This window comes from Nannobrachium achirus (assembly GCF_963921795.1).
Source record: "Nannobrachium achirus genome assembly, chromosome: 15".
Classification (NCBI taxonomy): Eukaryota; Metazoa; Chordata; class Actinopteri; order Myctophiformes; family Myctophidae; genus Nannobrachium; species Nannobrachium achirus.
This window is the reverse complement of record NC_137822.1, coordinates 5831725-5847718: the sequence shown is the minus strand read 5'-3', so window position 1 is coordinate 5847718 and position 15994 is coordinate 5831725. Positions and strand designations below refer to the sequence as shown.

The 15994-nt window shown below is 42.1% G+C and overlaps 1 protein-coding gene across 1 annotated transcript in view; it reads left to right on the top strand.

The window, feature by feature from the left end:
* Positions 1-11919: 11919 nt before the first annotated feature.
* Positions 11920-15994, top strand: part of pitpnm2 (phosphatidylinositol transfer protein, membrane-associated 2) — a gene marked incomplete at both ends in the record, with an annotated part of 69078 nt that continues 65003 nt past the window's right edge. Inside the window, one exon of the mRNA XM_080742730.1 lies at positions 11920-11997. Coding sequence (XP_080598856.1) covers positions 11920-11997 — 78 coding nt within the window. The remainder of the gene's footprint in view (positions 11998-15994) is intronic.

Genomic DNA, 15994 nt, shown 5'->3' with positions numbered 1-15994 from the left:
TTAGAAAAATCGTGAAAATTTTTATATTCAAAGATTTGCACACATTTTCACAACTTTTTCAAAAATAGCAGATCTACAAGCTCGCAGCGCAGCACTCGGAGCCAGTGCCGATTTAAGAATCCCCGGGCCCTGGCGCTTCTCCAAATCGAAGGCCCGCCCGCCTCCGACCGACCCGTTTTATTTGATTTACACAGGGCCTTCCAGGCGGCGGGCCCTGGCGCTTAAGCACAGGTTAGTCCAATGGTTAGTCCGGCCCTGCTCGGAGCTATTTTTGAAAAATCTTGAAAATGTGTGCAAATCTTTGAATATATATATGTATTTTAAAGCGAACATTTGTAACTCATATCATGGCTTCTGGGAGGTCCCTGGAACAAAATATTTTCAGATGCGGGGTCCGCGGCCAACTATAATTCTGGGCGTCCTTGACACGAAAAACTTTGAGCACCAACTATATAGAAATACGTTTTTCAGAAAACTGTTAGGATTTAAAAGACAATTGTAGAATCGGCATCAGGTCTCTTAATGCAATGGTTCTCAAACTATGGGTACAAATTATGGGTACAAATTATTTTGGGGGTGTCTACAGATGTTTAGCTAAATGTTAACATTGTTTTCTCACTCAACAGTAAAAAGACCAACATACAGTACAGTATAAGTGTATATACAGGGTATGTTCACATTTCTTAAGTGACAATATAAGGACTTCAAATACCTTTTTAGTAGCTCTGGTCAAACATCGGTCAAATTGTCAAATATTAGAGACAGAAACTTTGCAAATAGCAGATCTACATGCTCACAACGCCTCGCGTTGCAAGGAGTTGTGAGCATGTAGATCTGCTATTTTCACAATGGAATAGATCGAGTCAACCCTAAATGTACCAACTCCTACACTTCCAAGTGCTTGTGCAGGGTGAGGGGAGGTCCCCAGTTTAAATATGATTATTTTGGGGGTCGCGGCCGAGGAGTGCAGTATGTCAGAACGGTGCAGGATATATAATAGATCCTCATATTGTGAGGGCAGCATGACAGTGGTGAGGGGGAGGGAGGCACGAGTGACGGATGGGTTCAAGGTTGGAGGTGGGCTTACGCCCAGTGGTGTAAAGCAGGGGTCTTCAACGTTTTCAGGCCGGGGACCCCCAAACTGATGGGGAGATGGAGCAGGGACCCCCTACCACCTCGTAGGGTGGGGGGGTCGGGGCTACGACATATTTTTTATTTTAAACATGTACAAGTTACAGCGAGCAGGGTGGGCCGTACCACTGCCATTTCTAAACATACTACTTATTAACTGAGAACCAATGTCAATAATATCAACAATCTGTCAATTGCATAGTAATCATGTATTCAAGCTATTCAAAATGGATAGAATCATGATTTATTTTTTAACATAGATGTGAAAAATGAAAAAAAAAAAACTGGGAAAAAAAAAAATTGAAATCTTTTTTTTTTTTTTTAAGCAATAATTTTGCGGACCCCCTGCAGTACATCCGCGGACCCCCTAGGGGTCGCGGACCCCCTGTTGAAGACCCCTAAAGCATACATGGGCAACTGGCGGCCCGGGGGCCACATGCGGCCCTCACCTTCACTTAATGCGGCCTGCAGGTTAATATCGGAATACTGATATATTATTTATTTCAGCTGTTACAATTCCAAACATGCAAACATGACCCGCTTTAATTACTTCAATCTACTTCAGTAGCCTATATTATTATTATTTTATGTCTAACGCATTTGTATTTAAGTTCATAAAGTTATGAGTTATGAGTATAACTAGATGCATTTCAGGATTCCAACTAAAAAAGAACAAAAAATAATTCAGGATTCCAATTCAAAAGAGGCAAAAATAGCCGATCTACAAGCTCAAAACGTGTCGCGACACGTTTTGAGCTTGTAGATCTGCTATTTTTGCTTCTTTTGTATGACATAGTAGAATGACAAAGTACCACATAGCAATATGCAATGTGGCCCTCTGGAGTGTGTGTGGAAATATAGTGGCCCTCTCCGTCATTAAAGTTGCCCAACCCTGGTGTAAAGTAACTAAGTACATTTACTTAAGTACTGTACTTCAGTACACTTATTTTTTCTATATTATATATCATTTTTTGCAACCCATTTCTCCCCCAACCTGGGGAGAGTAAGGGACTGACCTCATGCTGCCTTCTATGCATGAGTAGTCCAAGACGCTCCTTTTCACCTGACAGGGGAGAGATTCCCTGGTTTGGACGTAGCGCGTGGAAGGAACACGTTATTCCAACCAGTTCCTTTCCCCCAGCCGGGGCGCCTGAGCACCGAGCACCGTTTCTTGTCTTGTCTGGAAAGGAAGGAGCAATGCACCGGAGAGAAGAAGAGGAATTATACGCAGCAGCAGCAGGAGTAGTAGCATGAGTCATGCTACTAGCAGGGGTGTCGCACCAAATTCTGGGCCCTGGGTACAAGGATTCCATGCGGGCACCCCATGAATGTTCTTCATAAGAGGAGGGGGTTTAACCCATTTAGACTTGGAACGCATTATTACGCATTATTTTGTGCTTTAACTATTGAAAAATAGCAGATATACAAGCTCGCAGCGTGGCACTGGCTTGTAGATCTGTTGTTTTTGAAAGATCGTCAGTGGTGCTCAAACTGTGTCATGTGAAGGACCCCCAAAATTATATGTATTTGGCCACGATACACATGGACGGATTAACCCCCACGAGGGCCCCTGGCCGATAATTGCAAGCAGCTTGTAGATCGTCTGTTTTCACTAGTTTTGTGCGACAGTCTTGTATGATGAAGCAGGGCTTTGCTTTACCAAAAGACGTACACATTTTAAAGTTGGATATACGAGGTTTCTGCCCGACAGCGACGATATTTTAGTGATTATGTGCGAGGAAAACGTTGAGATGATAGCCATTTTGGTTAGAACTGACTGAAAATAACTTTGTACTTCAAGTTTAAAACGATACTAAATATTTTTTCAAGTGTCCAAATAAATTCCAAATATTATCAAATGATCTCGCGGCACCCCTGGACTGCATGCCCTCGCGGCACCCCAGGGTGCCCCGTCACCCACTTTGAAAACCCCTAGTGTATCGGACAGTATTGAGACGGCTGGGAAATGGTGGCACTGTTGAAAGGACAGCTAGGGAGGTGGGGTTGGAAGTGGCAGGGCTGGAGATGTTGCGGTTCTCATTAGGAGCGACAAGGAGAGACAGAATGACGACATTAGAGGGACATGCCCCGGTTGGAAGGTTTGGGTGAGACCTGGAAAGGCTTTAACCATTATTTTATGCTTTAATTATTGAAAAATAGCAGATATACAAGCTCACAGCGCTCTCTGTGCCGCGCTGCAAGCTGGTAGATCTGCTATTTTTGAAAAATCTTGATTTGGTGCAAATATTTGAATATATCTTTTTAAAAGCGAACATTTGTAACTCAAATATCTGCTTCTGGGGGTCCCTGGAACAACATATTTTGAGATGGGGTCCTTGGCCAAATACATGTCCTTGGCCATTAACATGGAAAGGTTTTAGAACCACTGATTTAGAAGGATTTAAAAGACATTTATCCACAACTTTCCAACATCCCATCGTGCATTGCCCAGAAGTTGCACGGAGCTTCCGGCGCTTCAGCCGAGTGTGATCTACAAGCTCACAGCGGTTGCATCTGCGACGCGACGTGAGTTTGTATGTCTGCTGTTAACCGGAAGTGTGGTGCAAAAAATTCTCCAGTAAATTCCCGCGGAAAGAGGTGGATAGAATCGTTTAAAAAATATTAAAAATTTTCAAGATTTTTCCAAAATTTCAGATCTACAAGCTTGCAGCGTGGCACTCGTTGCCGTGCTGTGACCTTGTATATCTGCTATTTCTCAATAGCTAAAGCATAAAATAATGTTTAAAGTAATAATGTGTTCCCGCCGGTCTTAATGGGTTAAAGCAAAGGGATAGTGAAGATGGAGCTGCCATGCAGGCAAGAGGAGGTTTATGGATGCAGTGAGAGAGGACATGCAGGTGGCTGAGGAAGAGGCAGAGAACAGAAATAGACGATGAACCGCCGTGGCGATTCCTGAAGTAGCCAAAAGAAGAAGACTATCGCAGCGATTACCATCTGACTATAGAGTAATTTAAAGATGGGGTGCCATCATTGTGTGCTTTTTCTGTTTTGTACAGTAAGTAGGGATGGGTATCGTTCACCTTTGAATCGATACGATACCTTTTTCGATACCTGGGAATCGATACGATACCCTTTTCGATACAATTTTCGATACTTTTTATTTATCATTATTATAATTATTATTTTCCTTTTTTCTATGGGCTATTTTACACACCAAAATAGGTTATTCAGCCATTTTCATGTCAAGTAGGCCTAGTAGTAGAGTAGTTGATGTGACTACTATTACTGTTATGGCTGCTATTGTATAATTACCGGCCAGGAGTATCAAGAGTATCAAAACGAGGTATCGTTCGTTTTACGTGAACCGATACTCGATAGTATCGACGTCATGCGTTCGATGCCATTAAAAGTATCGCAGTCGATGCCCATCCCTAACAGTATGTGTCTATGAAGTTAACATTACTCCAATAAACCCCTGGGCGTGTATAATATGCAAATAGTCTACCCTGTGTATGTTTGTGTTTCTTCCTCAAAGCTGAAAGCCTTTGAGTCAAAAGGCCCAATCGAAATACACCGATTTAGTGACACACTAAAATCATCCCCTCCCCTTACCATCATACAACAACAGCTGTGGGCGTTGCTAACTGAAGGTGGGTGGTACCACATAAATGGTGGGTGGTACCACATAAAAACATAATTTCAACACTCTGTACACGTGTTTGCAACAATTCTTCCTCCTACTGTAGCATCGTAATACCATAGCACAGTAGTAGGCCTATTTATCTGTAGTATACAGATACATTTCAAAATGTTCTGGCACGTTATTTATCCCTCTTTGGCCCCACTGAGCCGGTGGGCCCACTTTGGCCCTGGTCCTTGTACTTTATATAGAAACAACGGCACAAGTAGGCGGTGTGGTGTGGCGTGGTGTGAAAACCCAGCATTAGGTGCCCTCCAGACCAGGCGCGGTCACCGCCTCCTAGCAATTCATTTTCGATGAGAGGTGGGCAGCTTTTTCGGCAGCGCAGCAAAGTTTTGGGGCGGCGAGGAGAGCGGGCGCGGTCCCATGAAATCCCCGCGAGCGTGCTCGTTTTTGCATGCGTACGCGGGCGGTGAGAGATGGATTGTGTTTATCTTTGTGAAATATCGCGTGGCGTTTACTCACTGAGCGAGTGTGTTTTTGTCTCACCGCGGCGCGGCCACCGCTGATCCTAGCGGCAGCCCCGACGGCAACCGCACCTAGTCTGGAGGGCACCTTACCGATCCTGTAGACTTGAGAGAAGAGTATGGCAGACAAAACAGTGGACTTTTTATTTCTTATTTATTTTTATTTATTTTTTGCTATCCCAGTTAAAGTACTGTATTCTCCATTATTTTTGAGGGTTGGGGGGTATGGGTGGGAGATGGTGAGCAAGCTAACTGTACTGTACGTCTTGTGTGTCTGTATTGTATGTAATGTCTGTGTAAAGAACCCAATTACGTTTTGTGCTAAACTATTTTATATCCTGGGTGAACAGACAGTTATTGTTGCTTTACTGTGAAAGATATCTGTTTTTGAGTCAAATGCTTTTATTTTGAAGAGTGTTTTGGTGGACTTGGCTTCCTGTTCAACGCAACCAGGAAACATTGCATAACAGGACAACAGTGGGAACGGACATGTTCTTTGATGCAAAAAGACCGCGAATTATTGATTGTCTTTTGAGATGATTAATTACAGTTTTAGCACCCCCTGAAGAGGCACAAGGTTAGTAGACATGGACTGTGTTTGCTACTTACAATGGAGGACTTCGTTTCTGGTTATAAGGGACTGAGGACTTTTGCTATAAATGTGTTTACATCCTGTTTAGCCACACAGTATATTGAAGGGCATTGAATGAAAGAAATGTATTTCTGCAAGAAAGGCACATAGTATGGTGCTAAGGATAATGAGAACTATCTAATTCAGAGTTTGATTTGCTATTCTTTCTGTAAGGTGTTGCAATGATAATCGTTTTGAGCATTGCAAAGGAAGGTATTGATTTAAATATATCTTACAGTATGGTTAAAAAACGTCATTATTTCATGTAATTGTATGCACTTAAAAAGGTTAAAAATAGCATTTCATTAAGTGTTTGGGAGTTAAAAGCCTTGCTGCTAAAAGTAAGAAAAACAAGTTCATGGTGAAGTCAGGTGCTTTATTTCATTGCAAAGTAAGGCTAATTACAGTCAGTTTGATTTTGTTATTGAATGGTCAAGTTCAGGTTAAGGGACATACTGTACTGTATAGTGTTCTAGGGTGCCTTTTAGAGCTTATTGAGCTAATGGTTGGTACTGCTGTTTTTGCACTGTGAATGGGAAACTAACAGTATTTTTGTTTGTGTTTTTGTATTCTCTTGTCAGTTCTTACGTTGGTTTCTGGATTATAATAAATTCATGATCATCAGTTCAAGTCTTGACCATATTTCGGTGGGGTCCGCTACAGTAAGAACTTTACCTTCACCTGCTGCAGCACACTGCCTACGGAATCCAAGAAGGCACGGGCACACAACGCAGTGAGTTGCAACAGCTGAGTGTTGGTCAAGGAAGCAGCCATTATAAAGACTGATACACTCAAGATGGATAGCATTACGGAACAGATGAAAAGACTACAAATGGAAATACAGGAGAACAGAAGCCTACTAGATGAAAGTTATGAAGACACATCAAGGCAAGAGTTAAAGGACACAATCGAGTGCAAGGAGAAACAACTTGCTGAGTTTCAACTTCAATTGGAAGGCAACGAGTTGACAAAACAACGGCGTTCAGAACGTCCTAAAGCCCCCACAGAGAAAATGCTCGCCCTTCAAAAGGAGGATCTGAGCAAAAGGGAGAAAAGACTGTTTAGTGCGTATGAACAATTTAAAAATCTACTTAGAACATCCAGAGAAAATCTAAAAGATGACATTTCAGAAGATGATTTGACTGCAGTGGCAGAACTGATTGAAAGGAGAAAGGACAATATCCTGAGAGACTATGATGAAGTCAGAGCACATGGCACTACTTCCACTGAACTGAGGCGCAAAATAGATGGATGTGAGGCTGCAACCAAAGCCATTATGCAAATCATCTATGAACGGATGACAGAGGTACATGGGGATTTTGATGCACAGCGTGATAAACAAAGTCTCCATCGGCTACTTATCCCCACCTATGCTCACTCCATATATGGTACGGCCTCACTGTCAGGTTCCAACCTGTCCAACCCAGAATCCGTCATATCTGTCAAAAGAGTTGAAGCAGCCGCAGAGCTTGCCGCAAGTGAAGCTAAATACAAATTAATGGAGGAAGAAATTAAGCAAAGAGAAAAAATAAGGATTTTGGAAGAACAACACAGTAAGGAATTAGAGATGCAACGGGCTCAACTGGAGCGTCTACAAGTAGAAAGAGACATTGAAGTCGCTCGTGCCAAGCTGGAAGTCTATGACAGAGAAATTGAGCAGACCACAGATAGACTGCCCATACAACAGAGCATCAGACAAGGCTTGGCTAACCCTCCAATGCAAAACAGAAACCCCTCTAGCCCTCCAGTGCGAAACAGAAACCCCTCTACTGTCAACCCATTGCCTGTCAATAATACCTCAACTCCCACTACTGACATTTACTATTTAGCCCAAGCAGTCCAAGACAGTATCGCTACTAACAGACTACCAACACCAGAGCCCACAGTGTTTAGTGGAGACCCAATCCTCTTCATTGAATGGAAGGCATCATTCATGTCACTGATAGACCGAAAAGCTATTTCTGCAGCTGATAAACTTTATTACCTAAAGAAATATGTCACTGGCTCTGCTCACCAATGCCTTGAAGGTACATTTTATCGAAATGATGATGAGGCATACAGAGATGCATGGAATAAACTCAACAAACGCTACGGTCAACCATTTGTTGTCCAAAGAGCTTTCAGAGATAAGCTGGCAAGATGGCCAAAAATACAGTCCAAAGATGTTGAAGGGTTGAGGTCATTTGCTGACTTCTTGAATGCCTGCCTGCAAGCCATGCCTCATGTGAGGGGCCTAGAAATACTAAGCGACTGTGAAGAGAACCAAAAGCTGCTACAGAAGGTTCCTGAATGGGTAGCAGCACTTTGGAATCGCCAGGTCTCAGAAGCACTCATGGAAGGTAAAGATTTTCCCACCTTTAAAGAGTTCTCAACATTTATTGCAAGAGAGTCAGAAATAGCATGCAACCCTGTAACTTCACTACATGCTCTTCAGTCCTCTGACTCATTCAATGAGAAAGGAATCACAAAGGAAATAAAAGGAAACAAGGCTCATGTATTCAACACCCAAACTGCAGTGAATATTGATAACGAACAAACAGTAAACAATGGAAACCCATCGCCCCCCTACCCCTGCACCTGGTGCAAAGATAATAATCATCAACTTCACAATTGCTCAGAATTCATGAAAAAGTCCATTGATGATCGACGGATGTACGTGAGGGAAAACGGACTCTGTTATGGATGTGTAAACCCAGGTCACAACGCAAAGGAATGCCGGCAGCGCTCCACGTGTGACTTGTGCAGGAGGAGACACCCTACTTGTCTCCATGTTGAAAACTACAGAAAGGTTGAGAATCAAGAAAGGCATGTACCCACTCCAACAGCATCTTCGAGCACTTCAAATGAGAACACGGTCGCCATGGCACTCAGTGTCACCAGAGTGGGTGAGTCACGCAATACTTCCATGATAGTCCCTGTGTGGGTGTCCTCTGTTAAAAACCCACTGAATGAACAGCTAGTCTATGCGTTATTAGACACTCAAAGTGACAGCACTTTCATTGACAAGGATGTAAGCAACAAGTTACAAGCAGATACTGACCATGTAAAGCTGAATCTTACCACTATGCTGGAAGAGAACACGATCATGGAATGTGATAAGGTATATGGTCTCCGTGTGAGGGGCTACACTTCATCTGTATACATTGACCTTCCTCCTTCATACACTAAAGACTGCATTCCTGTGAAACGTGACCACATACCCACCCACAACACAGCTAAGCAATGGCCTCACTTAAAGGAAATCACAGGTGAGATACCACCACTCCTCAGCTGTGATGCAGGACTCTTAATTGGATACGACTGTCCCAGAACATTAGTTCCCAGACAGGTGATAGCAGGAAAAGACAATGAACCCTTTGCCATTAAAACAGATTTGGGATGGAGCGTTGTGGGCTGCTCTAATCCACACCCGGATGATTCAGCCTCCAGTCTGTGTCACAGAATAATCGTAAAGGAACTCCCCCCAGTGACAGCTATGGATGTGATGAGTACCCGGGAGTCAGACTGTAAGGATACCAAAGGAGATGTCTGTACACAAGAGGGTGTCATTGCCCTGTGCACAGTCAAAGACGGCATAAGGAAAACGGATCAGGGACATAATGAGACACCTTCATCATTCAAACAACGGCCACACTCACCTGATAATGAAAGGATTGCTGAAGTCAGTCGTCACATTCAAAGGAAGTTCTACAAAGAGTGCACTGTTCCCACTTACCCCTGTCCCTCTAAAAGGGAAAAAAGTACCTCCAAAAATGCAATTCCAGTTCTACCCATCGGTGATCCAAAAGTGAAAAGGACTCTGACCAAGAAAACAGAGATGGCAGAACCTGTGAGTAAACGGGAACACACTGAAAGAGTTCTAGTCAAAGATCTGCAAAGCCAAGCACGTGAGAAAGAAAGTTTACTGAAATTCAATAAAGGAGAGCAGGTACCATGGTGTACCAAACCGCACCACGTTGATCTCCTTCTAGATACAGGCGGTACCCTCAAGGTGGGAGGAAGACCCCTTCAGGCATCCCTCCACTATTCATTCAAGCACCCAAAAGTTATCCCCACGAACATTCCTGACAACCTACAACCACTCACCCCCAAGCCCAATCCTTTGATTCACAGGACCTTCACCACAGCCCAACCTTCACCTGGTACTTTCACCAGAAAGGACTTGTACACAACGAAAGGATGGCACTGGTTACGGTATCTGACAGAGCTCACTTGCAGGAAATGTGAGTATATGGACATCATCGCTAGACAGCAGTGGCACTCACCAGTGACAATCTCAAGGAAATTGGAGATAGGCGATAAGAGACTGAAGAAAGCGTTTGGATGAACTGAACTATGCTGAAACCTCCAGTGCAGAAGTTAATTCTGCTGTTAAAAGCTTCTTAAGCCGAGTACAGTGAAAAGAGACACTATTGTTATTTGTGTGAAAATTATTCATGGTTTTTCCTTTGAAAACTTTCATAATTTTGGTGGGAGTGTAAAGAACCCAATTACGTTTTGTGCTAAACTATTTTATATCCTGGGTGAACAGACAGTTATTGTTGCTTTACTGTGAAAGATATCTGTTTTTGAGTCAAATGCTTTTATTTTGAAGAGTGTTTTGGTGGACTTGGCTTCCTGTTCAACGCAACCAGGAAACATTGCATAACAGGACAACAGTGGGAACGGACATGTTCTTTGATGCAAAAAGACCGCGAATTATTGATTGTCTTTTGAGATGATTAATTACAGTTTTAGCACCCCCTGAAGAGGCACAAGGTTAGTAGACATGGACTGTGTTTGCTACTTACAATGGAGGACTTCGTTTCTGGTTATAAGGGACTGAGGACTTTTGCTATAAATGTGTTTACATCCTGTTTAGCCACACAGTATATTGAAGGGCATTGAATGAAAGAAATGTATTTCTGCAAGAAAGGCACATAGTATGGTGCTAAGGATAATGAGAACTATCTAATTCAGAGTTTGATTTGCTATTCTTTCTGTAAGGTGTTGCAATGATAATCGTTTTGAGCATTGCAAAGGAAGGTATTGATTTAAATATATCTTACAGTATGGTTAAAAAACGTCATTATTTCATGTAATTGTATGCACTTAAAAAGGTTAAAAATAGCATTTCATTAAGTGTTTGGGAGTTAAAAGCCTTGCTGCTAAAAGTAAGAAAAACAAGTTCATGGTGAAGTCAGGTGCTTTATTTCATTGCAAAGTAAGGCTAATTACAGTCAGTTTGATTTTGTTATTGAATGGTCAAGTTCAGGTTAAGGGACATACTGTACTGTATAGTGTTCTAGGGTGCCTTTTAGAGCTTATTGAGCTAATGGTTGGTACTGCTGTTTTTGCACTGTGAATGGGAAACTAACAGTATTTTTGTTTGTGTTTTTGTATTCTCTTGTCAGTTCTTACGTTGGTTTCTGGATTATAATAAATTCATGATCATCAGTTCAAGTCTTGACCATATTTCGGTGGGGTCCGCTACAGTCTGTATTGTATGTAATGTCTTATTCTTGTTTTTGTACTGTATGTATGTGTTCACTTATGTGTTTTTGTACTGTTTGTATGTGTTCACTTATGTGTTTAGTACCCCCTCTAAATTGAGATGCTGCATCTCAAGGGGCGATCCTCTCAATATATTCTGACCAAATTCTGACTGCGGTATTATTGTTGGCTTGCTTTGGGCAGTAGATCTTCCATTTGTACTGTATGTACAGTATCCTCATGCTGTAATATCCATACCCTGAATTGACTTTAGATTTGGGGAATATAATTTTTTCACCACTTTTTTTTTCTCTCCTCCTGACAGGCCCGAATGACAATAATGACGTCAAGCTGTTTGCACATGGTGCTTGGGTAGCGCACCTCCACCAGCAAGAGTGCCCACTCTCCTCACACACACACACGCACACGCGCACACACACACACACACACACACACACACACACACACACACACACACACACGCACACGCACACGCACACGCACACACACACACACACACACACACACACACACAAGCTACCCCGTCAAGCACAACCATGTTAATCAAGGAGTACCACATCCCCATGCCCATGAGTGTGGACGAGTATCGGATCGCTCAGCTCTACATGATCCAGGTGAGTCAATTGAATGATTGATTGGTTGATTGATGCTTTTAATGACGGCTATTTTCCCACTAAGAGATTTTGCGAAGAGGCTGGGAAAAAAAAGGAAGGGGCCTATTACAGAGCCCAGGGGAACCCCAGGCAGCCACGTAGGCAGGGGTTTTACTGTATAAGTCAAGGGTCTTCAACGGGGGGTCCGGGACCCCTAGGGGGCTTACTACAGGGGGTCCTCCAAATCGTTGTGAGATGGAAACCTTTTTTCTCCTTTTTTATATGCATGCACTTGAACCCTAGTGTCCATATTCAGAGAACTTTAGCCAAGAGATCTACAAGCTCACAACGCCTCGTACTGCGAGGCGTTGTGAGCTTGTAGATCGACTATTTTCGGCAAAGAGGTTTGGTGTAGAGGGGGAAAAAATAGTAAGTACAGAGTGAAAGGTCAAGTTTATTAAGTATTGATGGTGGTTAAATATCTGAAAACACAAATTGACATGAATCCAAAATACACTGATGATTGTGCTGTCAAACGATGAAACTATATGGAATATACGAAAAGGTTGCGGGGGTCCCTGCTTCATCTCTCTATCTCAACTAAGGGGTCCTTGGCCTGAAAACGTTGAAGACCCCTGGTGTAAGTGGTTAACATGGTGAGGTGAGTTCAGGTTGATGAGGGAGGCGAGGTCACTCACAGGGGTCGGAGGTCATGTGATGTCACCGTATTGTTGATCAGGAGAGTGTCAAGAGGTCAGCGCCGCTTCCTCTGCAACACCTGCTGCTGTGCCATATGTCTTCTGGGTTGTGTTTCACTTTGTACACACATGCACGCGCACGCACACGTATGCACATGTGCACACACATGCACACACGCACACACATGCACATGTGCACAGTGCACACACATGCTCGCGCACACACTCAATGAATCATTTATGTCCACATAACAGATACAATGCAAGGACACCAATATTACTTGGTGCTGTAAATAACGTACTTGGTGCTTGGAGGGGTGGGCGATATGGTGATAATTATCGTTGAGACGATACAATGTCTCCACGATATGCCTTTTCAGAGATATCGTATATATCGTGATACAATTGAGGGAGCCTTGTAAAAAATCCTGTTTAATCGTTAATACAGAGATTCATTGCAGAATTAAAATTTAAAGTTCTCAAACTTTCAAATGTCAAGGTCTCCACTTAACTCTGACATTTGGTTTAATTTGGTTTCATTTGTATACTGTCAGAGTTACATACTTGTAAAGTTCAATTTAGACCCACCAAAAGGAACCCAGAGAGTCTAGTTTTTGTCAAGTAACTTGAAAAATAACCATAAAAAACAACTTGAAAAAGAATCGTGATAAAATCGTGTATCGTGATATAACTTGGGAAAATATTGTGATATTGTATTTTTCCATATTGCCCACCCATATGCTTGGTCTACCTGCATGTTTTCTTAGATTTGCCTTCTATTTCTTTCCATTTGATGTATTGATGTTGATGTACTGATGTATTACCTTGCTTCTTATAAGTCGCTCTGGGTTAAGAGCGTCAGCTAAATGCTTAAATTGTAGATTGTAAATTGTACAGTCGTCACAATATTTGGCTTGTAGATTGGCTATTGTAGATTGGCTATTTTCATGTCAAAAGTTACATTTGTGGAATTTATGGAATTTCTTTCGACTGTTTTAATTGTATTCAGAAGAGAGAGAGAGAGAGAGAGAGAGAGAGAGAGAGAGAGAGAGAGAGAGAGAGAGAGAGAGAGAGATGCCTCTATTGATAGCACTGTTAGGTTGACAGGACAGAGAAACTGGTCTTGCACAGGTATAACGCTTCTCAAACCCATTGAACAGCTATATAAGAGTGCGCTTAAGGTATTCGATAGGAAACCCCGCTCATATCACCATTGTAATATTCTTCAGAGGTACCGTTTCTTGAGTTTCGCTAATTTTAAGGTATTTAAACAGGTCAGTATCATATATAAGACCCTAAATGGTCTATGCCCACCTCCCCTAAAGGAATTCATAAAAAGGAAGCCCGATAGAGGACTCAATACTAGAGCAATCACTAGAGGGGATTGCGAAGTACCGTACCGGGTAACCGCTTTTGGAAAAAACACCCTTTCAGTGCAGGGATGTTCAATCTGGAATGACCTACCTCTAACAATAAGAGACTGTTTGTCATTTCCATCCTTCAAGTTCAATCTAAAAAAATGGTTAGTTGACAATCAAACCTGTGACCATGTATAGTTTTAAGAGTACAGCTCATGTCATGTACGTATATTTTTAACTTTTCTTTTCTAATGTAGGGTACTGTTAGTAATATGTGTTGTTTTGTTGTTTTCTCTTGGTTGAGGAAAAATAGTATTTGTATGTATGTTCTTAGGCGCCCTCTCCTAATGTAGGGTTACTGTTTGTTGGTATGTATTGTTTTGTCTTCATGTGGGGACTACGGATGAAATTTAGCATTCTTGCTAATTCCGGCTTATTTACATTGCTTTCATGTAGTGTTCATTAATATGCATTGTCCCGTCTAAATAAACAAATAAAGTAAAGTAAAGTAAAGGAAATGGGGGAGAGAGAGATGGCGAGTAACACACAGTAAAGGCAGTCGGGATCGGGACTCAAACCCGCAACGCGCTGTCAGGCTACATTAAGCCTAGTTGCCTGGACCGCTAGGCCAGCTGGGTGTACACTCACGTGGTCTGTACAGTGGCATTTTAATCCATTCATCAGATGCACTCATCTTTACTCATTTACTCATGATGATTGAATGTCAAAAAATAATTATAGTTTTGCAGTTTGAGGAAGGATAGTGCTGTGTAGTCGCAACAAAATCAGACATGTTCATGCGATCATATATAAAACTAATATATAAAACTAATTACGGGTATAGAAACCTATTGCCAACTGTTATTTTTCACGGAATGGAAAGAAGAACCTGTATTCTAATGATCCAATGTAGTTATTTAGCACCACAAGCTCTTGTTAAAGGGATGTCTCACTTTCAAACATGTGTGGGGTCATTTTAACATCTACCCAGGCTTTTATGTGCACCTCAGACTGTTCATTGAAAACGCATGTCCTTGTTTCTGCCTGGTGGCTGATTTTGTCTTTCTAATTGTTCTTTTTTAATTTTATTTATGATACATTTGATCTATCTATTAATAAAAAAAACGTGAAATATCCCTTTAATATGTTTCATTAGTTAAAGCCATACTGTGTAAGATGCCCAACTAGTGGTCATTAGCCCTATAGCAAACCGCGGTCGCGTCCGCGTCTTTCGGACGTTTTTCGTACCTTCAGACCCCCGCGTCTGCCTCCACCTCGCTGAGATCTATCTTTTAAGGGGTCCCTTGTTCCTGTGCGTTCAGTAATTCCAGAGATACGGACTCCTTCACCCTGCCTGGTAGGCGAAATTACCTAGAGAAGGGATGGTACAAACGGGCGACAACAAATATGGCTGCCATAGCGACCCCACTTCAAGATGCGCTGTGATTGGCCGGCAGTTGTATAACCCTCGCTGTGATTGGCCGGTAGTGTGATGACGCAATTTTGGCGCGAGATCCGGTCCACGGCAAGGATCTCAGTTTACATACAGAGAAGGCTTTACAGGCTGAAATTCACGGCGCGGATCTTCTAAAACTTTTGTGATTTAATAGTTAGGAGAATTTTAAGATTTGTTTTATAAAAAAAGTTACATAGTACAACTTTAAATAATTATAACCTTCACAGACAGATGTAAACTTCACTTTAAGATTAGCTATTTTCAAAAAAATGTAAAACATTTCAAAGCTCACAACACGTGGCTTTTTAGACACATTATGAGTTTGTAGATCGGCTATGTTCCCTACTCACTGTATGTATGTGCCACACACTTGTCCAACAACAACGGCGAAAAAAACTATGTTGAAATGTGGAGAGCAACAACTTGCATCCAAGATTCTAAGACAGCGGAACAAAGAACGCTCTGCCCCAGTTAGAAAAACTATCAAAAGATGACTCACAAACTGT